Source organism: Oncorhynchus keta, chromosome 30 (assembly GCF_023373465.1).
Source record: "Oncorhynchus keta strain PuntledgeMale-10-30-2019 chromosome 30, Oket_V2, whole genome shotgun sequence".
NCBI classification, from domain to species: domain Eukaryota; kingdom Metazoa; phylum Chordata; class Actinopteri; order Salmoniformes; family Salmonidae; genus Oncorhynchus; species Oncorhynchus keta.
Genome location: NC_068450.1, coordinates 41,283,388 through 41,303,225, shown reverse-complemented (window position 1 = coordinate 41,303,225; position 19,838 = coordinate 41,283,388). Strand labels below are relative to the sequence as shown.

General features: G+C 40.2%; 1 protein-coding gene across 1 annotated transcript; it reads left to right on the top strand.

Annotated features, from left to right (window-relative positions):
- Nucleotides 1-275: 275 nt before the first annotated feature.
- On the top strand, nucleotides 276-16,637 carry LOC118363978 (annexin A5-like). Its single transcript, XM_052486984.1, has 13 exons — nucleotides 276-394; nucleotides 686-730; nucleotides 3,293-3,380; nucleotides 4,196-4,290; nucleotides 7,332-7,445; nucleotides 11,498-11,588; nucleotides 12,922-13,001; nucleotides 13,322-13,372; nucleotides 13,799-13,892; nucleotides 14,207-14,302; nucleotides 14,491-14,549; nucleotides 14,692-14,814; nucleotides 15,713-16,637. The coding sequence occupies exons 2-13, from the start codon at nucleotides 728-730 to the stop codon at nucleotides 15,770-15,772; spliced, it is 954 nt and encodes a 317-aa protein (XP_052342944.1). The 5' UTR covers nucleotides 276-394; nucleotides 686-727; the 3' UTR covers nucleotides 15,773-16,637.
- Nucleotides 16,638-19,838: the final 3,201 nt, after the last annotated feature.

Here is a 19,838-nt window from a genome sequence, read left to right as displayed (position 1 = left end):
TCTGATGTCTGAAATCCCCGATTATAACGCTATTTAGGTCTATTCTAAGCTGAAATGTCATATTTCTTCATTGGATCCCTGTCCATTGTTACAACAGTCTCTCGTGTTCATGTGTTAGTGTGGCAAATGTATCATCCATATACAGTAAGTACTACACTGTGAAAACGTCAGAATGCATTAGGTCATAATCCCCCGTTTGATTGACAGCTGCTGAAATAGGATACTTTGTTTGGACAGTGGAGTAGTTCAGTTAGGTCTTCCCTGTTGTTGTTGAGCGCTTAGTGAGCATTAAGAAGCATGGAGTAGAGGAGTGTCAATACCCATTACATTTTCACAGCCTACTGTATATTTACTGCACTTTCCATTCTCAGAGGTAAAGAACAAGACACCTTTGGTAAGATACCTTTTAGTTCTTGTTATTATTCACATGGTTTATACTGCAGTGTTTTTTTGTTTTTTTTTTACCTTTCAGAAAATCATTAGTGCATTTAATATAGACAAACATATTTGTGCATTTGATATCCTACACTTAATTAATTCGACTTGTGAATTTCCATGTTTTCCTACAAAATCCGAAAGACCATTTGTCGTTGTTTAAGTTGATGCTCTTAGAAGCGTGACTCTCAGTGCCATTGTAAATGATGACATGTGAACTGATGTGATGCTTGCAAAATTGCTTTTTCAGATTTGATCAATTCTACATTGTCTCATCAACAAGTTATATCTCATGGTAAGTGTTTTTTGTTTGTTTACCGCAGTGTTAGTTCAAAACATTGCAAATACAGCAGTGAAATGGACCGCACCAGTTCTGGTTGACATGGGATCATTATCCAAACTACATAGTGAACTGGAGAATATGCTAATAACATAACAAGTGTATTATTACCAATTTAGAGCATCTCATTTCCACGTATTCATTTGAAACGTCAAGTTATTCACTCACTATGGAGATATACTCATTAAACGTACAATATGACAGCAAACAGCTCCCCTGCTGTGACATCAAGCTCTAATTTCTTGAAACAAATTTAATCCGGTTCATTTATTTATTTATTTGCAATTCCAGTCGCTTCTTCAGCTAGTTATGAATATTTCTAACAAATTGATTTGATGATTAAAAAGACAGTCAGATGTTGACTTCCATGCACCACTTCCTCATAATGGTGGTTAATTTGCATAGTGTTGTATTACCGTAAGGACAGTAACAGGGATAGCGTGGGTCTGAGCCCACCCACCTAGAATAGGGTTTCATTGGGGTAGACCTGACTTGAATATCCCTTGAGGTAGTCAGGTAGGCAATCTTCACTGATGGGTCTCTAGCTCGGCGTAGCAATGTCCTTGCTCACTCTGCACTTGCAATCCCTACACATACATCTAAGAGGACTCTAATCACTCTGCGTTGGAAACTTCAGGCAGGCAGGCAGGCAGGCAGGCAGGCAGGCAGGCAGGCAGGCAGGCAGGCAGGCAGACAGACAGACAGACAGACAGACAGACAGGCAGACAGACAGACAGACAGACAGACAGACAGACAGACAGACAGACAGACAGACAGACAGACAGACAGACAGACAGACAGACTCTTTTGTTAGGTGTGACTCGCGACGGGTTTCAACCATTGAGTAAATACAGCCAAATGCCATCAATCTAACAGTGGATTGTCCCGTAGACCTATTTGCATTGGTTGATTACTGTTTGTGCAGATTGCCTGTCTGTCTTTGCGTTATTACTTCAATGCCCGCAGGGAAAGAGAAGACATCTTTAATTGTTAATGAAAAATCTAAGACACTAACCTTTAATGTCCATTCACTATTAGAGGATTTAAAAAAAAAACTTAGGTGTGGTATTCCGTCAGGTTGCTGCCTCCTGGTAACTTTACTCATTTAATTAAATTAATTATTTCTCAAACCCTTTTCTGGTTATTATGAACCATGTGAACTTGAATGTAAATGTGAGTGGCTCAGGTCATGATCAGATCGAGATCTTCATTCCATTTGTTTGTTTTTTGCCTTCCAAATAATATGAATCCATCATCCTCATCAAATATTAAGTCATCAGCCGCCACTGATGGAGTCTTCACCCCTCGCCCACTATATCTATTCACCCCTGGTCTTGTAAATCCAGTTGCTCTCTAATATCAATATCTGTAATGATTAAAGAATTGAATACCTTGTGCTGATAGCCTTTAATTTGACCCATAATGAGGTAGTTAGCCTCGCCTGTATATAGCCACGCTATCGTTATTGTACTGCTTCCCTTTAATTATTTGTTAGTTTTATTTCTTATTTTTTTAGGTATTCTTCTTAACTCAATTGTTGGTTATGGGCTTGTACAGTAAAGTAAACATTGTACTGTAAGATCTACACCTGTTGTATTCGGTGCATGTGACAAATACGATTTGATTTGATTTGTTGTGGAATTGTTAGATTACTTGTCAGATTTGACTGCACTGTCGGAGCTAGAACCACAAGCATTTCGCTACACTCGCAATAGCATCTGCTAACCATGTGTATGTGACCAATAACATTTGATTTGATTTGATAATGCTTCACCAACGGATAATGGCTAACGTGTCAACCATTAGCTAAACATAGCCAACCAGCAGCAATCTAAATATGTAGCGAATCGGATATTCAGTCGATTCATTTAAAAAAAAAAATATCAGGTCATACCAGTATGATCTTGTTAAGTAGACAAAGATGCACAACAAAGCAAATTGTGGGAAGGGAGTTTTGCTGACTGGAGGGGAAGCTAATTTTCTCAAATCTAAACCTTCGCTGGCATCCGACTGAGGCTGAGGCTGAAAGAGATGTTTTATTGCTTTTCTCCTCAAATTATATTTTCCTCAGAGATGGAAACCAAGTACAATTGAAAGAATTATGACTCTACATGACATGGGCCTATCAACGTGAGCTTGAACAGTATGTGTTTACTTCTGAATTAGCAATGATGGTTAACATATATGTAGATTAACACAGACTACATTACAGTAGCCTAACCATCTGGAAGGGACAAAATAAAGTATTGCAAAGTGTCTATTGAGAACAACCTTGTGAACAAGTTTCAGTTCAGGGGGATAGCATGGAGACACACAGCTGCACAACATTCCACGAGTATCCCCCTTCTGATGTTCAACGTTTGCTTCTGCAACCAAACATGCTAGCTAGATTATAGTTTGATTGTGCAAAACATTTTCTCCCATGTCTGTCCCACAACAACACATATTAAGGAAATGCAGGCAATGTCCTCTGTATTCAGTTCCCAATGTTCATCCGTTGTTATTTCTTTCCCACAGGATTCCCACAGAGGCAGTGTGAAAGACTTTGTCAACTTCAATGCCAAGCAGGATGCTGAGCTCCTGCACAAGGCCATGAAAGGCATAGGTGAGTTAGATGCACTTAATGTTATAAATATAATAATATGTGCAATTTAGCAGACATTTTTTAAAGTGATTTTACAGTATCATTGAATCTAATAATCAATCTGAACTCTGTGCTTTGAACCCGATCACATTATAAACTGGGACCTGCTTTATGGCATAGTTAAGTACGGATAACGAATCTATTTCAACATTGCCCAAGAAATGCTGTGGCTTTGTCTCAGCCCTGGTATTAATTGTTTTGCTGTACTTCAATGTTTTACCGCAGAGGTATTGATGCCTTTTAAAGGTATTGGTATTGATTGTTTGTGCATTAGTCCATTTAACTCGTTATTTCCCAGGTGAGAATAGGTGTATATGTTGATCTACTGCTTATTAAAGGGGAGTTCATCGTCTAGATGCGATTACATGGTGCCAATCTAATTGAGGTCCGTAGATTTTCTTGAATTCATGTAGTGTGGTCCGAGCCACATTGAGTTTGACCAAGTTTGACACAGAACACCATGTTGCTGCCATTTAAACCACACTCTATTTATAGAATATGGATTCAGCTCAACATTAGACCACTTTTGGGGCATGGAAAAAACTGACAAACTTAAATTTTTGGGTGAATCATCCCTTTATCATTGAAAACACAGACTTCATTTCCTTACTTGGTGTGCTACACCAATATAATGGACAATGTGGTAACTTACAAGAGATATTCCATACTGTTAAGGGTGGCCTTGTTTTAATGAGTTCTGCAATTAATTATCAAGACACGTTCTCATGTCACTGATTTAAGATAAATTACTGTATGTTTGCCATCATGTTTGACAGGCACTGATGAGGGCACCATTCTCATGCTCCTGACATCGCGCAGCAACAATCAACGGCAGGAAATCAAGGCGGCGTACAAGAAGGCCCACGGAAAGGTGAGACAGGAAGCCGATGACAGGCGACACGTATCGTCTGACTGATGCCTACAGATCATGTCACCAACACTGTTGTGACATTGTCACCAACCTCACCATTAATCAGCCAAGACAAGCTGGTCTAACCGGGGGTTACCTAATGGGAAAACAATTAGATGTGGTCATATTACACCCTTACAACAAAAAACACATGTGAAAATTGCATTTTCACATATGAAATCAAATTTCCACATGTGAAATAGTTGTTTTCACATGTGGAGCTTAAATATTTGCACATGTATTACATTTACAGTTAACATGTTCACACCCCTGCCAAATTTGCAGTTGCGCATGTTTAAAACGTTCACATGTGAAAACACTTTTGCTGTTTCACATGTAAAAAAAACAAAATGGAATTAGGGAAACCACATCTAAAAAGCCCAACAAGGGACAAGGAAATTATTTTGCAGGACATTCATGGAACAGTGGACAGGATATTTTTTTTGGGGGGGAGGTTAATGGATCACGTTCAAATGGTGACACAGTTCTGCTGTCTGAAGGTTGGTTAAAGGGTAAGTCCTTAGTTGCTCCATCCATTTTTGGACTTCTAAATGAATTATATGAACCCATTGATTCTTGAAGAATATAACGTATAAATGCCTAATTAGCTTAGTTAAACTGTCGTACCGCCTCAGAACCCAAAATATATGCTTGCTTTGCTCCAATGTTTGTAAACAAAGCCTAAAAACATGGCTAAAACTATCATTTTGATGTCATGGATGGCCAGTCCTTACACACATAGCGTGGTCTATGGATTTGAGAGTAATTGCATTTCTACAGCCCCATCCCTCAGATTTTTAATGAAACTGTGGTGGTGATTAATAGTGTAATATAGTAATAGTTTTATTATATGGCCCAATCCTCTAGTTAGTGTGTTATTTTTTTGCCATTAATATCATTTTCGTTGTATTTTAAACAAAAATAACGGTATCGAAAGCAAAACATGAACTCACAAATATTGATAGCAAAACAAAATATTGCAAGGAAATCATTTTGAAATGCAAGAAGAAAATGAATTGTAAATGGACGCAAAAAAAAATGTTGAAAGTAAAAAATATACATGATAAAGTGATTAAATAAAACACCTCCCTCTTTCCTGCAATTTTCTCTATCTTTGGTTACCATGGCCTTTGCTTTTGCTGCCTGTTGCAAGTTTTGGCACACGTTTTTCCAGCAACATAGCACCCTGTATCCCACTGCTGGTTTGCCTCTGAAGCTTAGCAGGGCCGGTCACTGAATGGAAGACCAGATGTAGCTGGAAATGGTGAGACATAAACGTGAAAAAACACACATTTGAAACTTCAAACGTGTCCTGAGAACCACACCCAGTGCCTTCGGAAAGTATTCAGACCCCTTGACTTTGTCCACATTTTACTAGATTACAGCCTTATTCTAAAATGGATTTAAAAAATGTTTTTGCCTCATCAATCTACACACAATACCCCATAATGACAAAGCAAAAATTGGTTTGTTGATTTTTTTGGGTTTGTAAATGGATCAATAAAAAAAATGAAATTATCACATTTACATACCAGTCAAAAGTTTAGACACAAAAGTTTGGACACTTTTCTTTATTTGGACTATTTTCTACATTGTAGAATAATAGTGAAGACATCAAAACGATCAAATAATACACATGGAATCATGTAGTAACCAAAAAGGTGTTAAACAAATCACAATATACTTTAATATTTGAGATTCTTCAAAGTAGCTACCCGTTACCTTGATGACAGCTTTGCGCACTCTTGGCATTCTCTCAACCAGCTTTGCAACATTTGTTTTTTACAAATTGTACGTGGCATTTTTTCACATGTTTTGTGTTGACACGTGTCTGTAAACCACATTTTAAAGTGTTTTTTTTTTCACATGATTTGTTTCATGTTTTTTTTGTAAGGACAGTTACAGTACACTATTATGTTCTAATGTTACTAAAAGGGAGTAGAGTATTCCATCCACACACTGCCAAAATTCTTTACTGTTACTGTCAGATTTGGGGTTTATTAGTATAGGCAGGTTGGCGTGACTGTATAGCAATTGCAGCTAGCAACCCCTGGCAGCTAGCAGCCCAGGGGCTCCAAGAGGTTTTTGACGTATCTGTGACAAATAGCATCTGTCCAGTGCCTACAATATACAGTTGGCCCTCATGAGGGTTCTGAAGTATTATACACCCACGCATGCCATACGTTTCTCTACCTGCCACCCACCAACCTAACCACCCACCCACCACTCACAATCTCTCTCTCCCCACACCTCCATCCTCCCCCTCTTATTTTTCCTTTCCAATCTCCCTTTCATGTTGTTCTTCATTCATTTCATTTCTCTCTCTCTCTCTCTCTCTCTCTCTCTCTCTCTCTCTCTCTCCCTCTCTCCCTCCTGCCTGTTCAGATCATTACAAAAAGAAAATCTATGATAAACAGCTAATAAAAATAAATTCCCGACATACACTTCTGTGAGTAATGTGTTGAAGTGGCCGATGCCTTATCATAAGAGGAAAGCCAATAATATATTTAGTTAACAGGGTCCCTGATAACTCTCTCTCTCTTAGGGTTGACTCAACTGATGTATTTTAGAGTCAACAATAATAACTTGAACTCTCTCTCATAAACCACACGTTAGCTTACAATTCTGTTGGCACAAGTTCTCAAAACATCCGTTAATCATTCAAATGTATTGATTGACTTAAGGACTTCTGCTCTTTTATGCAAATATTTTCCTATTACTTAAAGAAAATCCAAAGCAAATGCTTCCTTCATTGTCAAAGTTATCAGAATATGAATCGTCAAAATAGTTAATTATTTAAATGTATTGATCGAGATAATGATTTTTTTTCCATTGTTCAAAGTGCATTTTTTTCCTCAGGATCTTGTGAATAATTCAAATGTACCGATTGAGTAAGGAATTGTGGCTCTATTTGTTTGGATATTTCTTAATAAAAAGAGAAGTCTAACGGAAAACCCTTCTGCTGTCTAAGTTATCTTAATATTGTCTTTATTTTTCTACAGGACCTTGTGAGTGCTTTAAAGTCGGAGCTCGGAGGCTTGTTCGAGACGCTCGTTGTGGCGTTGATGACGCCTCCCATTTCCTATGACGCCTCTCAACTCCACAAAGCACTCAAGGTAAAGTACAGCAATGTATAGTCTATGTGTGGTTATGGATCCAAGAATAAGTCATATATTGTGCAGTCAAGCATGCAATATACAGGTGAAGTGGGAAGTTTACATACACTTAGGTTGGAGTCATTAAAACTCGTTTTCAACTACTCCATACATTTCTTGTTAGCAAACTATAGTTTTGGCAGGTCGGTTTGGACATCTACTTTGTCCATGACACAAGTCATTTTTCCAACAATTGTTTACAGACAGATTATTTCACTTAGAATTCACTGTATCACAATTCCAGTGGGTCAGAAGTTTACATACACAAAGTTGACTGTGCCTTTAAACAGCATGGAAAATTCCAGAAAATTATGTCATGGCTTTAGAAGCTTCTGATAGACTAATTTACATAATTTGAGTCAATTGGAGGTGTACCTGTGAATGTATTTCAAGGCCTACCTTCAAACTCAGTGCCTCTGCTTGACATCATGGGGAAATCAAAAGAAATCAGCCAAGACCTCAGAAAGAAAATTGTAGACCTCCACAAGTCTGGTTCATTCTTGGGAGCAATTTCCAAACACATGAAGGTACCATGTTCATCTGTACAAACAATAGTATGCAAGTATAAACACCATGGGACCACGCAGCCGTCATACCGCTCAGGAAGGAGACCCATTCTGTCTCCTAGAGATGAACGTATTTTGATGCGAAAAGTGCAAATCAATCCCAGAACAACAGCAAAGGACCTTGTGAGATGCTGGAGGAAACAGGTACAAAAGTATCTGTATCCACAGTAAAACGAGTCCTATATCGACATAATCTGAAAGGCATCTCAGCAAATAAGATGCCACTGCTCCAAAACCGCCATAAAAAAAATAACAGACTACGGTTTGCAACTACACATGGGGAAAAGGATTGTACTTTTTGGAGAAATGTCCTCTGGTCTGATGAAGCAAAAATAGAACTGTTTGGCCATAACAATCATGGTTATGTTTGGAGGAAAAAGGTTGAGGCTTGCAAGCCAAAGAACACCATCCCAACCGTGAAGCACAGGGGTGGCAGCATCATGCTGTGTGGGTGCTTTGCTGAAGGAGGGACTGGTCCACTTCACAAAATAGATGGCATCATGAGGATGGAAAATTATGTGGATATATTGAAGCAACATCTCAAGACATCAGCCAGGAAGTTAAAGCTTGGACGCAAATGGGTCTTCCAAATGGACAATGACCCCAAACATACTTCCAAAATGGCTTAAGGACAACAAAGTCAAGGTATTGGAGTGGCCATCACAAAGCCCTGACCTCAGAACTGAAAAAGCGTGTGCGAGCAAGGAGGCCTACAAACCTGACTCAGGTACACCAGCTCTGTCAGGAGGATTGGGCCAAAATTCACCCAACTTATTGTGGGAAGCTTGTGTAAGGCTACCCGAAACATTTGACCCAAGTTAAACAATTGAAAGGCAATGCTATCAAATACTAATTGAGTGTATGTAAACTTCTGACCCACTGGAAATGTGATAAAAGAAATTCAAGCTGAAATAGTTCAATCTCTCTACTATTACAGTATTCTGACATTTCACATTCTTAAAATAAAGTGGGGATCCTAACTGACCTAAGACAGCGACTTTTTTTTACCAGGATTAAATGTCAGGAATTGTGAAGAACTGAGTTCAAATGTATTTGACTAAGGTGAGTGTAAACTTCTGACTTCAACTGTACATATAGAATGAGGGTAACGTGCAGTTCAAGGTAAAGCACAGCTGTGTAATTTTGTGTAGAACAGACATACTTCTCTTTATGTATCATGACGAATCGTAATGGTATTTTTACCATCAGGTATATGCAGGATATTGGTTATGTGGCTATGATTATTTCAAGTGAATGTTAACTTGTGCCAGTAGTTAAACCTTCTAGCTCTCCTGAAGTATTTTCTTATTTCCTTGCAGAAAGCCATTCCATTATAGGCTACAGTAGTGAAGTTGTCCCGCAATATTTCTGGTCGTGTTTTTTACCTTCCATGTCTCCTTGTTGGCCTTGTCCAAGACATAGCAGCTTGTCAAATAATACTGTGGAACTTCTAAGCTTTGGCAGGGTCAGGGGTTACGTTCACTGTCTGAATTATAAGTGACTCAAGACACCCACACTTTTACGGTAGTGATGGTGCACGGTGAATGTTCACCTTAAACCTTTTTATTAACCAATCAGCCCCCTGGCTGGCACACACACACAAACACACACGCACACGCACACGCACACGCACACGCACACGCACACACACACACACACACACACACACACACACACACACACACACACACACACACACACACACACACACACACACACACACACACACACACACACACACACACACACACACACACACACCACTGAACATAAATGTGAACGAAACATGCAAAGATTTTACCGAGTTGCTGTTCATATATGGAATCAGTCAGTTGAAATGAATGAATTAGGCCCTAATCTATGGATTTCACACGACTGAGAATAAAGATGTGAGTATTTTGGTCCCAGATAACTTAAAAAACAGGTCGGCACGTGGATCAGAACCAGTCAGTATCTGATGTGACCACCATTTGCCTCATGCATTGTGATACACCTCCTTCGCATAGAGTTGATCAGGCTGTTGATTTTGGCCTGTGGAATGTTGTCCCACTCCTCTTCAATGGCCGTGTAAAGTTGCTGGATATTGGCGGGAAATGAAACACACTGTCTGGAGCATCCCGAACTATGAGTATCTGAGTATGCAGGCCATGGAAGATCTGGGACATTTTCAGCTTCCAGGAATTGTGTACAGATCCTTGCAACATGGTGCCGTGCGTTATCATGCTGAAATATGAGGTGACGGCAGCAGATGAATGGCACGACAGTGGGGCTCAGTATCTCTATGCATTCAAATTGACATCGAAAAAAATATCAGCAAACTGCTCACCCACACGATGTCATCGGGGATGTTTTTCAGTGGCAGGGACTGGAAGACTAGTCAGGAGCAAAGTACAGAGAGATCCTTGATGAAAACCTGTCCCGGAGTGCTCAGGACCTCAGACTGGGGCGAAGGTACACCTTCCAACAGGACAACGACCCTAAGCACACAGCCAAAATAATTTAGGAGTGACATCGGGACAATGAATGTCCTCTCTGAATGTCCTTGAGCGGCCCAGCCAGAGCCGGGACTTGAACCCAATCGAACATCTCTGGAAAGACTTGAAAGTAGCTGTACAGCAACGCTCCCCATCCAACCTGACAGAGATTGAGAGGATCTGCAGAGAGGAAGGGAGAAAATTCCCCAAATACAGATGTGCCAAGCTTGTAGCATCATACCCAAGAAGACTCAAGGCTGTAATCGCTACCAAAGGTGCTTCAACAAAGTACTGAGTAAAGGGTTTGAATACTTACGCACATGTGATGTGAATGTTGTTGTTTTTTTAAGACATTTTTTTTTATTAAAAAAAATCTGCTTTTGCTTTGTCATAATGGGGTAGATTGATGAGGACCAAACAAACAATTTAATACATTTTAGAATAAAGCTGTAACGTAACAAAATGTGAAAAAAGTCAACTCAATAATTTACATATGCACTGTACATACTTTGCCTTCAGAAAGTATTCATACCCCTTGACTTATTCCACATTTTGTTGTGTTACAGCCTGAATTCAAAATGGATTAAATAAAGAATTTTCCTCACCCATCTACCCGTGGTACCCAATGATGACACATTGAAAACATGTTTTTAGATTCTCTTTTTTTCCCAAACGTATTTATTGAAAATTAAATACAGAAGTATCTCATTTACATAAGTATTCACACCCTTGAGTCAATACTTTGTAATGGAATCTCTGGCAACGATTACAGCTTTTGAGTCTGGGTTAGTCTCTAAGAGCTTTCCATACCTTGATTGTGCAAAAATCTTCAATCGTGCACTTTAAAAAAAAAAACATGTCCACATGTACTGAATTCAATAAAAGCGCTTGCTAGCTGGTTGTTACATAATGGTCAGCCAGTTATTGAGTATTGAGTGACATTTTCTGACGGTCTCTGACTGCTCTTCCCCAGGGAGCGGGGACTGATGACGACGTGCTAATTGAGATCCTAGCGTCCAGGACCTGCGCCCAGATTAAAGACATCGTCAAAGTCTACAAGAAAGGTGAGCGGTTGAATGTCTCATGACACATTCATAACATATTTCATTCTTCATCTGCGAGACAGGTGAGAGGCTCCACAAGGAAAACAGGTAGCACTTAAGCTGACGGTATAAATAGGCGTTCCATAAATCACCTTTATGAGTGTCGCGGTATCATCCCATAAAAACATCCGTAACCATGTTTAGTCAACAGTGGAGAGAAGTTGGGTCGAACACAATCCACGTGATGTTTTCAGTGTGACACATTCCACATTTTACAACCATCTGCATAACCTTGATACCATAATTTTTCTGCTTTCAAATGCTGGATCTGTGCTTTTCCAAAAATGGGAAAAAAATTGTCTAAAGCTAAAGCAGAGACAGATTGTCTCCCAGAATGCAATACCGGCCACCGGTCGTCCACATATTGTGGAACCTTGCTTTCAATCTGAATGTCCGTCTCTTCCACTCATTCTTATTCTAGAATTAGTTTATTACTAACTTTTCATGTTTACAACTGTGCACTCTCCTCAAACAATAGCATGGTATTCTTTCACTTGTAATAGCTACTGTAAATTGGACAGTGCATTTCGATTCACAAGAATTTTAACTTTCTGCCAATATCAGATATGTCTGTGTCCTGGGAAATGTTCTTGATACTTACAACCTCATGCTAATCACATTAGCTTTCGTTAGCTCAACCCCTCCAGGGGACCCACCGATCCTGAAGAGTTTTTAAACAGTACTAGCTAATTTACCTACATTTCTGAAAATGGATATATAATGTTTTGGAATGAAACTCTTTAAATTAATTGTAAATGGATGCAAAATAATTGTTTTCAGTAAAACATCATTTATGATATTGCAATTCAATAAGAATCCTCCTCCCTCTTTCCTTCAATTTTCCCTGTATTGGGTTATGTTACCCTGGCATTTTGTTTTCACTGTCTTTTTCCCAGTTGCAGGATTTGGCACGTTCCTTCCAGCAATATTGCATCCTGCATCCCACTACTGGTTTGCCTTTTTTCTCACGTGACTTTGTTCATGCTATTTTTTTTCGTAAGGGTGCTGCCTTGCCAACTCTTATGGTCATTATCACACCATTGTCACAACAACTGTTCTGGAACCAAGCTACTGGCACAATAGGCCAAGGAAAATATCCACACTGGCCATCTGAGTTGAACACTGGAGAAGCCTGATCCATCTGTTACCCTTCTAATCAAATCCCCCTGGCGGAGACCTTTGGCTAAACAGAGCACGACCAATCAGAGTCGATTTCTGCCATTGGCGACTATTGTCAGAGATAAGTGTAAGCAATCTTCTGCCCTTCCCTTCTCTCTCTTCTCATCTATCTCAGAGTGCGGTGGCAAGCTGGAGAAAGATATCACTGGTGACACCTCGGGCCACTTCCAAAAGCTTCTAGTGATCCTTCTGCAGGTAAACGAAGGGGGGAAGGAGGGATGACACAAAGGGAGGAGAGAGATATTTCCTTCTAATAATGAGAGTGCTTTGGTGATGCCATTACAAAGTCATGAGCGGTTAAGTTGAGGTGGGCATAGAGTGAGGAAGGAGGCGGGAGTGACGCATACTGTATATCATTGTCTGGTAACCCAACCCATCAGGTCGCCAGGTTGGGCGACACTCAGCGAAATTAGGTGACGAAAGGGTAGACATGGCTCTTCTCCCATGACGCACTGACCTTCTGCCTTTGTTCTTTCTTCCCCTTCGCTCCTCTGTTTTTTCCCCCGTTGTTGTAGGGGAGCAGAGACGAAGGGGTGGATGAAGATAGGATTGAGAACGACGCAAAGGTAACGCAACCCTATGGGTGGGTGGGTGCTCGCTAAGTGATATGTTATAGCGCAAGACATAATGACATTTTGTCTTCAGCGCTCAAGTGTTAACTTGCTTTAGGATATGCCTTCAAACTACTACCACAGGCCTAAAGGACAAAGCAAGCTTCAAGGCAGTATCACAGTGCTCTCTGATAAATGATCGACGTGAAACATTTATTTAGGACATTTGCTAACTGGAAAGGACATTTCTGTCCTCAAAGTTATTATTGTTTTTGTAGGTTTTGAGTTTCCATACTTGGATCAGTATTGTAGGCTACGGTACATTTACTAATTACACATGCATGTATAATATAGGTCTCCTGAAGGTTCTTTTGGCCTTTTGTCATCCACTCCATGGCCTTATTATATTCAGAGAAATCCAGTGACCAGTATATGTTTCAGGAACTGTTTGCTGCTGGCGAGGGGAAGGTTGGCACAGACGTGGAGAAATTCATCAACATCCTGGGAAACAGGAGCCATGAACACCTTCGCCTAGGTGTGTGTGTGTGTGTGTGTGTGTGTGTGTGTGTGTGTGTGTGTGTGTGCGTGCGTGCGTGCGTGCGTGCGTGCGTGCGTGCGTGCGGTGCGGTGCGGTGCGGTGCGGTGCGTGCGTTAAAATGCCTCCCAAGTGCAAGCTTTAACTTTTAGTGCTTGCTCTTTAATCAGCTCTGGGACTCTGGATGTTTTATTTCCACGGTGTAAATTTGTGATTACGGCCATTTTGTTCAATCATAAAAACATAAAAGCATTCTGCACTTTTATTGTAACATCAAATAACATCACATTCTCATTTGTATTTTTGATTGTAAGTGTTTGACGCCTACAAGAAGCTGGCTGGCAGTGATATCGAGGACAGCATTGAGGGTGAGACTACTGGAAACCTGGAGAACTTAATGCTGGCTGTTGGTAAGACTTTACAATGATGATAAGCAAGACACAGTAAGGTAAAAAATAAAAAAGAAGATAAATATACAAAACTGAAATATAACACACTTAAAGAATGGGATTTCTCTATTGCATTTTGATAAATCAAACCTAAAATTATAATGAAACACGAATAAATCATTTGGGAATGCCATCTTCCTTTTCCATAGTGAAGTGTGCTAAGAGTGTCCCAGCCTACTTTGCGGAGTCTCTCAATGGGTCTATGAGGGTATGCTCTTTTTTGTGTTTGTTATCAATCATTCCGTGGACGATTTGCGAGAAAGTTTGAATTGCCATCACATATCTCCAAAAGTGATTCAGTAGTTTAGGTTTAGGCATTTGTAATTGTGATGTCTATTGTTTATTGTTAGCGTGCTGGCACTGATGACCAGACTCTGATGAGAATCATGGTGTCCAGGAGTGAGACAGACATGCTGGACATCAGAGCCTGCTTTAAGAAGATGTATGGGGCCTCGCTCTACAACACCATTCAGGTACAGGGGGCAAATCTCTCCTCTATCCATTCTGGTACAAAAGGCTAGTCTCGCATTTATTTATTCAGGTACAATGGGCTATTCTCTCCTCTAAGCATTCTGGCACAAAAGGCTAGTCTCCCTTATAACTATTCAGGTCCAATGAGCTAACTATTCCGGGACAGTGGACTAGTCTCTCCTCTAACCAGGTACAATGCACTAGTCTCACCTTCATCCCAGATGACTAACCCTAATAATCTACCTCTATACCCAGCTACCACCTCTCCAGTGCCACTAGATTCATGAGATACATTGTTGCCACACACCAATACACTGTGATGTCACCTGAGTAACAGGTCCCGTTATTCCATCTGGTTTCAGCCCCATTCACATGGGAGATGTCAGGTATCACAGAGGGCGTACTAGACTGGTGTAATTCCAAATGGATAGGACCAGTGCATACATGCCACCTCCTGTCATGTGTCCTTAATTCCAACCTCACAATCTACAGCCTACATCATCCATTTATGACACTGGCAACTCTGTCAGTATTCTCAACACATGACTCAACGTGACATGCTCTCTGCCTTGGTACTGATGAGCAGCCTTCCTTGCTCTGACCTGCGTCAGGTTGACAAAGTGCACAACGACAGTCCCCTCATTTGACACAACTGATGTACAACCCATTTGACGCAACATCCAACGGATGTTGTTTACACAACCGATGTGAAGACGCTGCACAATGGTTTTTGCAGACTAACTCTCTGTTGTATGACAAAGCTGTCTGTCGAATGTGTTGGACATGAGTTGCACGAACTGAGTATTCGGGCCTATGCAAACCCATAGGCTGCTCGTCTGTCTGATAGTACTGAATGTACCTTAAATGCCAGTTTGTGTTTATTTGTTTACTCATTCACAGGACGACACCGCTGGGGACTACGGAAAGGCCCTGCTCTACCTTTGTGGAGGAAATGACTGAGGCGCTTTTTGATGATGTGCAACGATGTTGCTCTATGATGATGCGTTATGGAGCGGCAATGGGCTGCACTTGATACTCTCTGCCAATTACAATTAATTAACACTTGACTTTATTGGCTTCAGTTTGACGATTGGCTTGAGATACCACTTCACTGTATTGGCTATGTGTCTTGATTGCCCACATTCAACACATATTGAACTCAACAGTGTGTTCCCTGTTTTTTCTTATATTGTTCAAATAATCAGCCAATTCTTTGACACTAAGGCTGCGTTTACACAGGCAGCCCAATTCTGATCTTTTTAAAGTAATTGGTATTTTGCCCAATCAGATCAGATGTTTTGTGAATAATTGGGCAAAAGATCAGAATTGTGATGCCTATGTAAACACAGCCTAATGGTCATGTCAACCAAACTATGCTTTGTTTTGTCGAACAATTTCAGGGAATAATGAGAATAATATTGTTATAACTTTGAACTTTGAAGTTCTCTTCTTTATTGTTACTTAAATCAACATGCTATCTTACTCTATAGTATGTGTCTATGGGAGTTAGATATACAGATGTAGGATCTTAATTTGATCAGTCTTTTGTTGCCGAGAATTTTCCTGCAAGGCAGGAAATACAAAGTTGTCGTGTATTCGAGGTTTCAAAAGGTTTCTAAACTTTGTAATTTCCATTTTAAAATGTCAGCCTTGATTTGTCCTATCAAAAAAATATGTATCAACCCCAACATTAATTATAATCCACATATGAATGAACATTTCTGTTGCTACAGGATTATTTTCTTGCTGTAGCAAACTGACTCAAATTAAGATCCTACATCTGTACAACGCTGCTGTTCAATTATTAAAAGGATAATGTCTACTATGATGTTTCACTCATGAATTACATATGAAGTGGTGAATTGCAACAGGACTGTCAATAAGTAATGATATGCAATTGTCTATGCATGAACACTTGGGCAGATATGTAAGATATCAATCGCCTCTAAAGCCTTGTTCACGCTGCAGGCGTTAATGTTTAAATCCGTTTTGTTTCTCAAATCCGTTTTGGAATACTGACTGTCCAAACAGCAAGTTACCAGTGACCAAATCTGATTTATGTGTGTTCAGACAGAAGTAATTTGCTAAAATGGCTACCCTATATGTCATAATAATGACCGGTGTGTGCACTGTGGTGTAGGCTGATTGGTGGTGGTGCTCTGGTTCCTATCACTCAGAAGTTATGTAGCAAGTTAAGGCGACAACAATGCCTGCCATGGACGTTTCCCAGTTGCTTTGAATGTTCAAAATCATAGTGTAAGAACACTTTTAAAGCCTCAAAGGGCAAGGCGATCCAACTTTCGAAACAACTACTGTGGCGAGCCAAAAATGACTGAATTAGCGAGCTAGGAAGCTGTTAGTTTTCTAGCACATTCACTCATTTGTTTGTAAACAATTAACAAGCTAGTTATCTCCCTCATGTTCTTGTCAAAACTGTCAACATAGCTAGCAAGCAACAAAATAAGCCAATAACAGTCTAAAAAGCACTTGAGGGCAAATAAACCAGATTTGACCGCTCAGACGCAGGGCCAGGAATCAGATTTATTGTACCAGTACCAGTTTAACATTTTCTACATTGTAGAATAAAAGTGAAGACATCAAAACTAACACGTATTGAATCATGTAGTAAACAAATAAGTGTTAAACAAGTTAAACAGAATCTTCAAATAGCCACCCTTTGCCTTGATGACAGCTTTGCACACTCTTGGCATTCACTCAACAAGCTTCACCTGGAATGCTTTTCCAACAGTCTTGAAGGAATTCCCACAAATGCTGAGCACTTGTTGGCTGCTTTTCCTTCACTCTGCTGTCCGACTCATCCCAAACCATCTCATTTTGGTTGAGGTCGGGGATTATGGAGGCCAGGTCATCTGATGCAGCACTCCATCACTCTTGGTAAAATAGCCATTACACAGCCTGTAGGTGTGTAAGGGTCATTGTCCTGTTGAAAACCAAATGATAGTCCCACTAAGCACAAACCAGATGGGAAGGTGTATCGCTGCAGAATGCTGTGGTAGCCATTCTGGGTGAGTGTGCCTTGAATCTAAATAAATCACAGACAGTGTCACCAGTAAAGCACCCCCACACCATAACACCTCCTCCTCCATGCTTTATGGTGGGAAATACACATGCAGAGATCCTCCCACATCATGTCTCACAATGACACAGCAGTTGACAATGACACAATGACACAGCAAAAATCTCCAATTTGGACTCGAGACCAAAGGAAAGATTTCCACTGGTCTAATGTACATTGCTCGTGTTTCTTGGCGCAAGCAAGTCTCTTCTTCTCATTGGTGTCCTTTAGTAGTGGTTTCTTTCCAGCAATTTAACTATGAATGCCTGATTCACGCAGTCTCCTCTGAACAGTTTATGTTGAGATGTGTCTCTTACTTGAACTCTGTGAAGCATTTATTTGGGCTGCTATCTGAGGCTGGTAACTCTAATGAACTTATCCTCTGCAGCAAAGGTAACTCTGGGTCTTCCATTCCTGTGGCGGTTCATCATGAGAGCCAGTTTCATCATAGCGCTTGATGGTTTTTGCGACTGCACTTGAAGAAACTTTCAAAGTTCTTGGTCTTTGCCAAATATGGCTATCTTCTGTATATCTTGTCACAACACAACTGATTGGCTAAAACACGCTAAGAAGGAAAGAAATTCCACAAATGAACTTTTAAGAAGGCACACCTGTTAATTGAAATGCATTCCCGGTGACTACCTTATGATGCTGGTTGAGAGAATGCCAAGAGTGTGCAAAGCTGTCATCAAGGCAAAGGGTTACTATTTGAAAAATCTCAAATCTCAAATATATTTTGATTTGTTGAACACTTATTTGGTTACTACATGATTCCATTTGTTTTTTCATAGTTTTGATGTCCCCACTATTATTCTACAATGTAGAAAATAGTACAAATATTTAAATGAGTAACGCTTCAGCGATACAGATTGAATATAGTCCTAAAATGAACACTGTATATCTCCATGACATGGACGTCATCTGATTGACTGACGAGTCCTTAGTTCACAAGTCGTGAAAATGGTTGAGTCTTTGGTGATATCAACATTCTGCCACTAGATGGCAGAAACGCACAAAGCTTACTGTAGCTCCTTATTTTTTACCACAGTAGTTGTGTTGAAACATGTCGCCTACTCTAGATAAGTCCCCTATAGGCTAAAAACGACATTATTCTATGCATGTGCACGTTGTTCTCAGATACTAACCAAACAGATAGACACACCCCCAAAACCTAGAATGAGTAGCAAAGAAAGACTCATGTTTTGAGGATTTGGTTGTCATTAAACACGGGTGTGAATTCAAGGTGGTGAATTCAAAAACAAGGGACTTAAGTTTTTAGTGCACTTCAAATGGCAAAAGGAATGATGAGCAGGTGAATGTTTGGACCATAATGACACAGTAATAGCCCCAGGTCTAGCCTAGAGAATCAACTATTGCAAAACAAGTGGTTGCCAGACACTTTCATATTATGACACTAAATCATTCACTGGTTCAAGCTGTGAAAATCTTCATGTTTTGGCAGGCTTTTGCTGCAAGGTTCCCATCTCGCTGGTAGTTTTGAGTAATTGTTGTCGTAGCCTCTGCAACTGATTTGTGACTGACTGGCCAATCGAGATTGGGTGATCGTTGTCCCCTTTTCTTACACTGTCATTACGTAGAAGAGTGATTAGGTTCAGTGGTCCTAGCAGTGGCTCAGTGGCTTTTGGGGAATTTGATGACAGGTAAAGTGCCAGAATGGGGAAAGGTTGGCCTGATTTGAGAAGTCTACAGTCTGGACTATGACCATGGTGTATGGATTATGACCACTGAGGAATTCATGGGCAATCACAGGGGTGGTCAATCCTGGTCCTGGGCGGCCACGTGGTGTGTATGCTTTTGTTCCAGACATGCACAAATACATTTTATTACTTAAAAAAAACATTATTAATGGATCAAAAATGGAGCGTTCCAGACGTCACCACATGCCCTGCAACTGATAGCTCCTCTCACCCACATTGGATTGTACTCTAC

What these genes read in the sequence shown, in the direction of transcription:
- LOC118363978 (XM_052486984.1), top strand. An exon ending in CGTCAAAGTCTACAAGAAAG is followed by an intron (nt 11,589 to 12,921) that starts GTGAGCGGTTGA and finishes CATCTATCTCAG; the next exon opens with AGTGCGGTGGCAAGCTGGAG. An exon ending in CGCTCTACAACACCATTCAG is followed by an intron (nt 14,815 to 15,712) that starts GTACAGGGGGCA and finishes ACTCATTCACAG; the next exon opens with GACGACACCGCTGGGGACTA.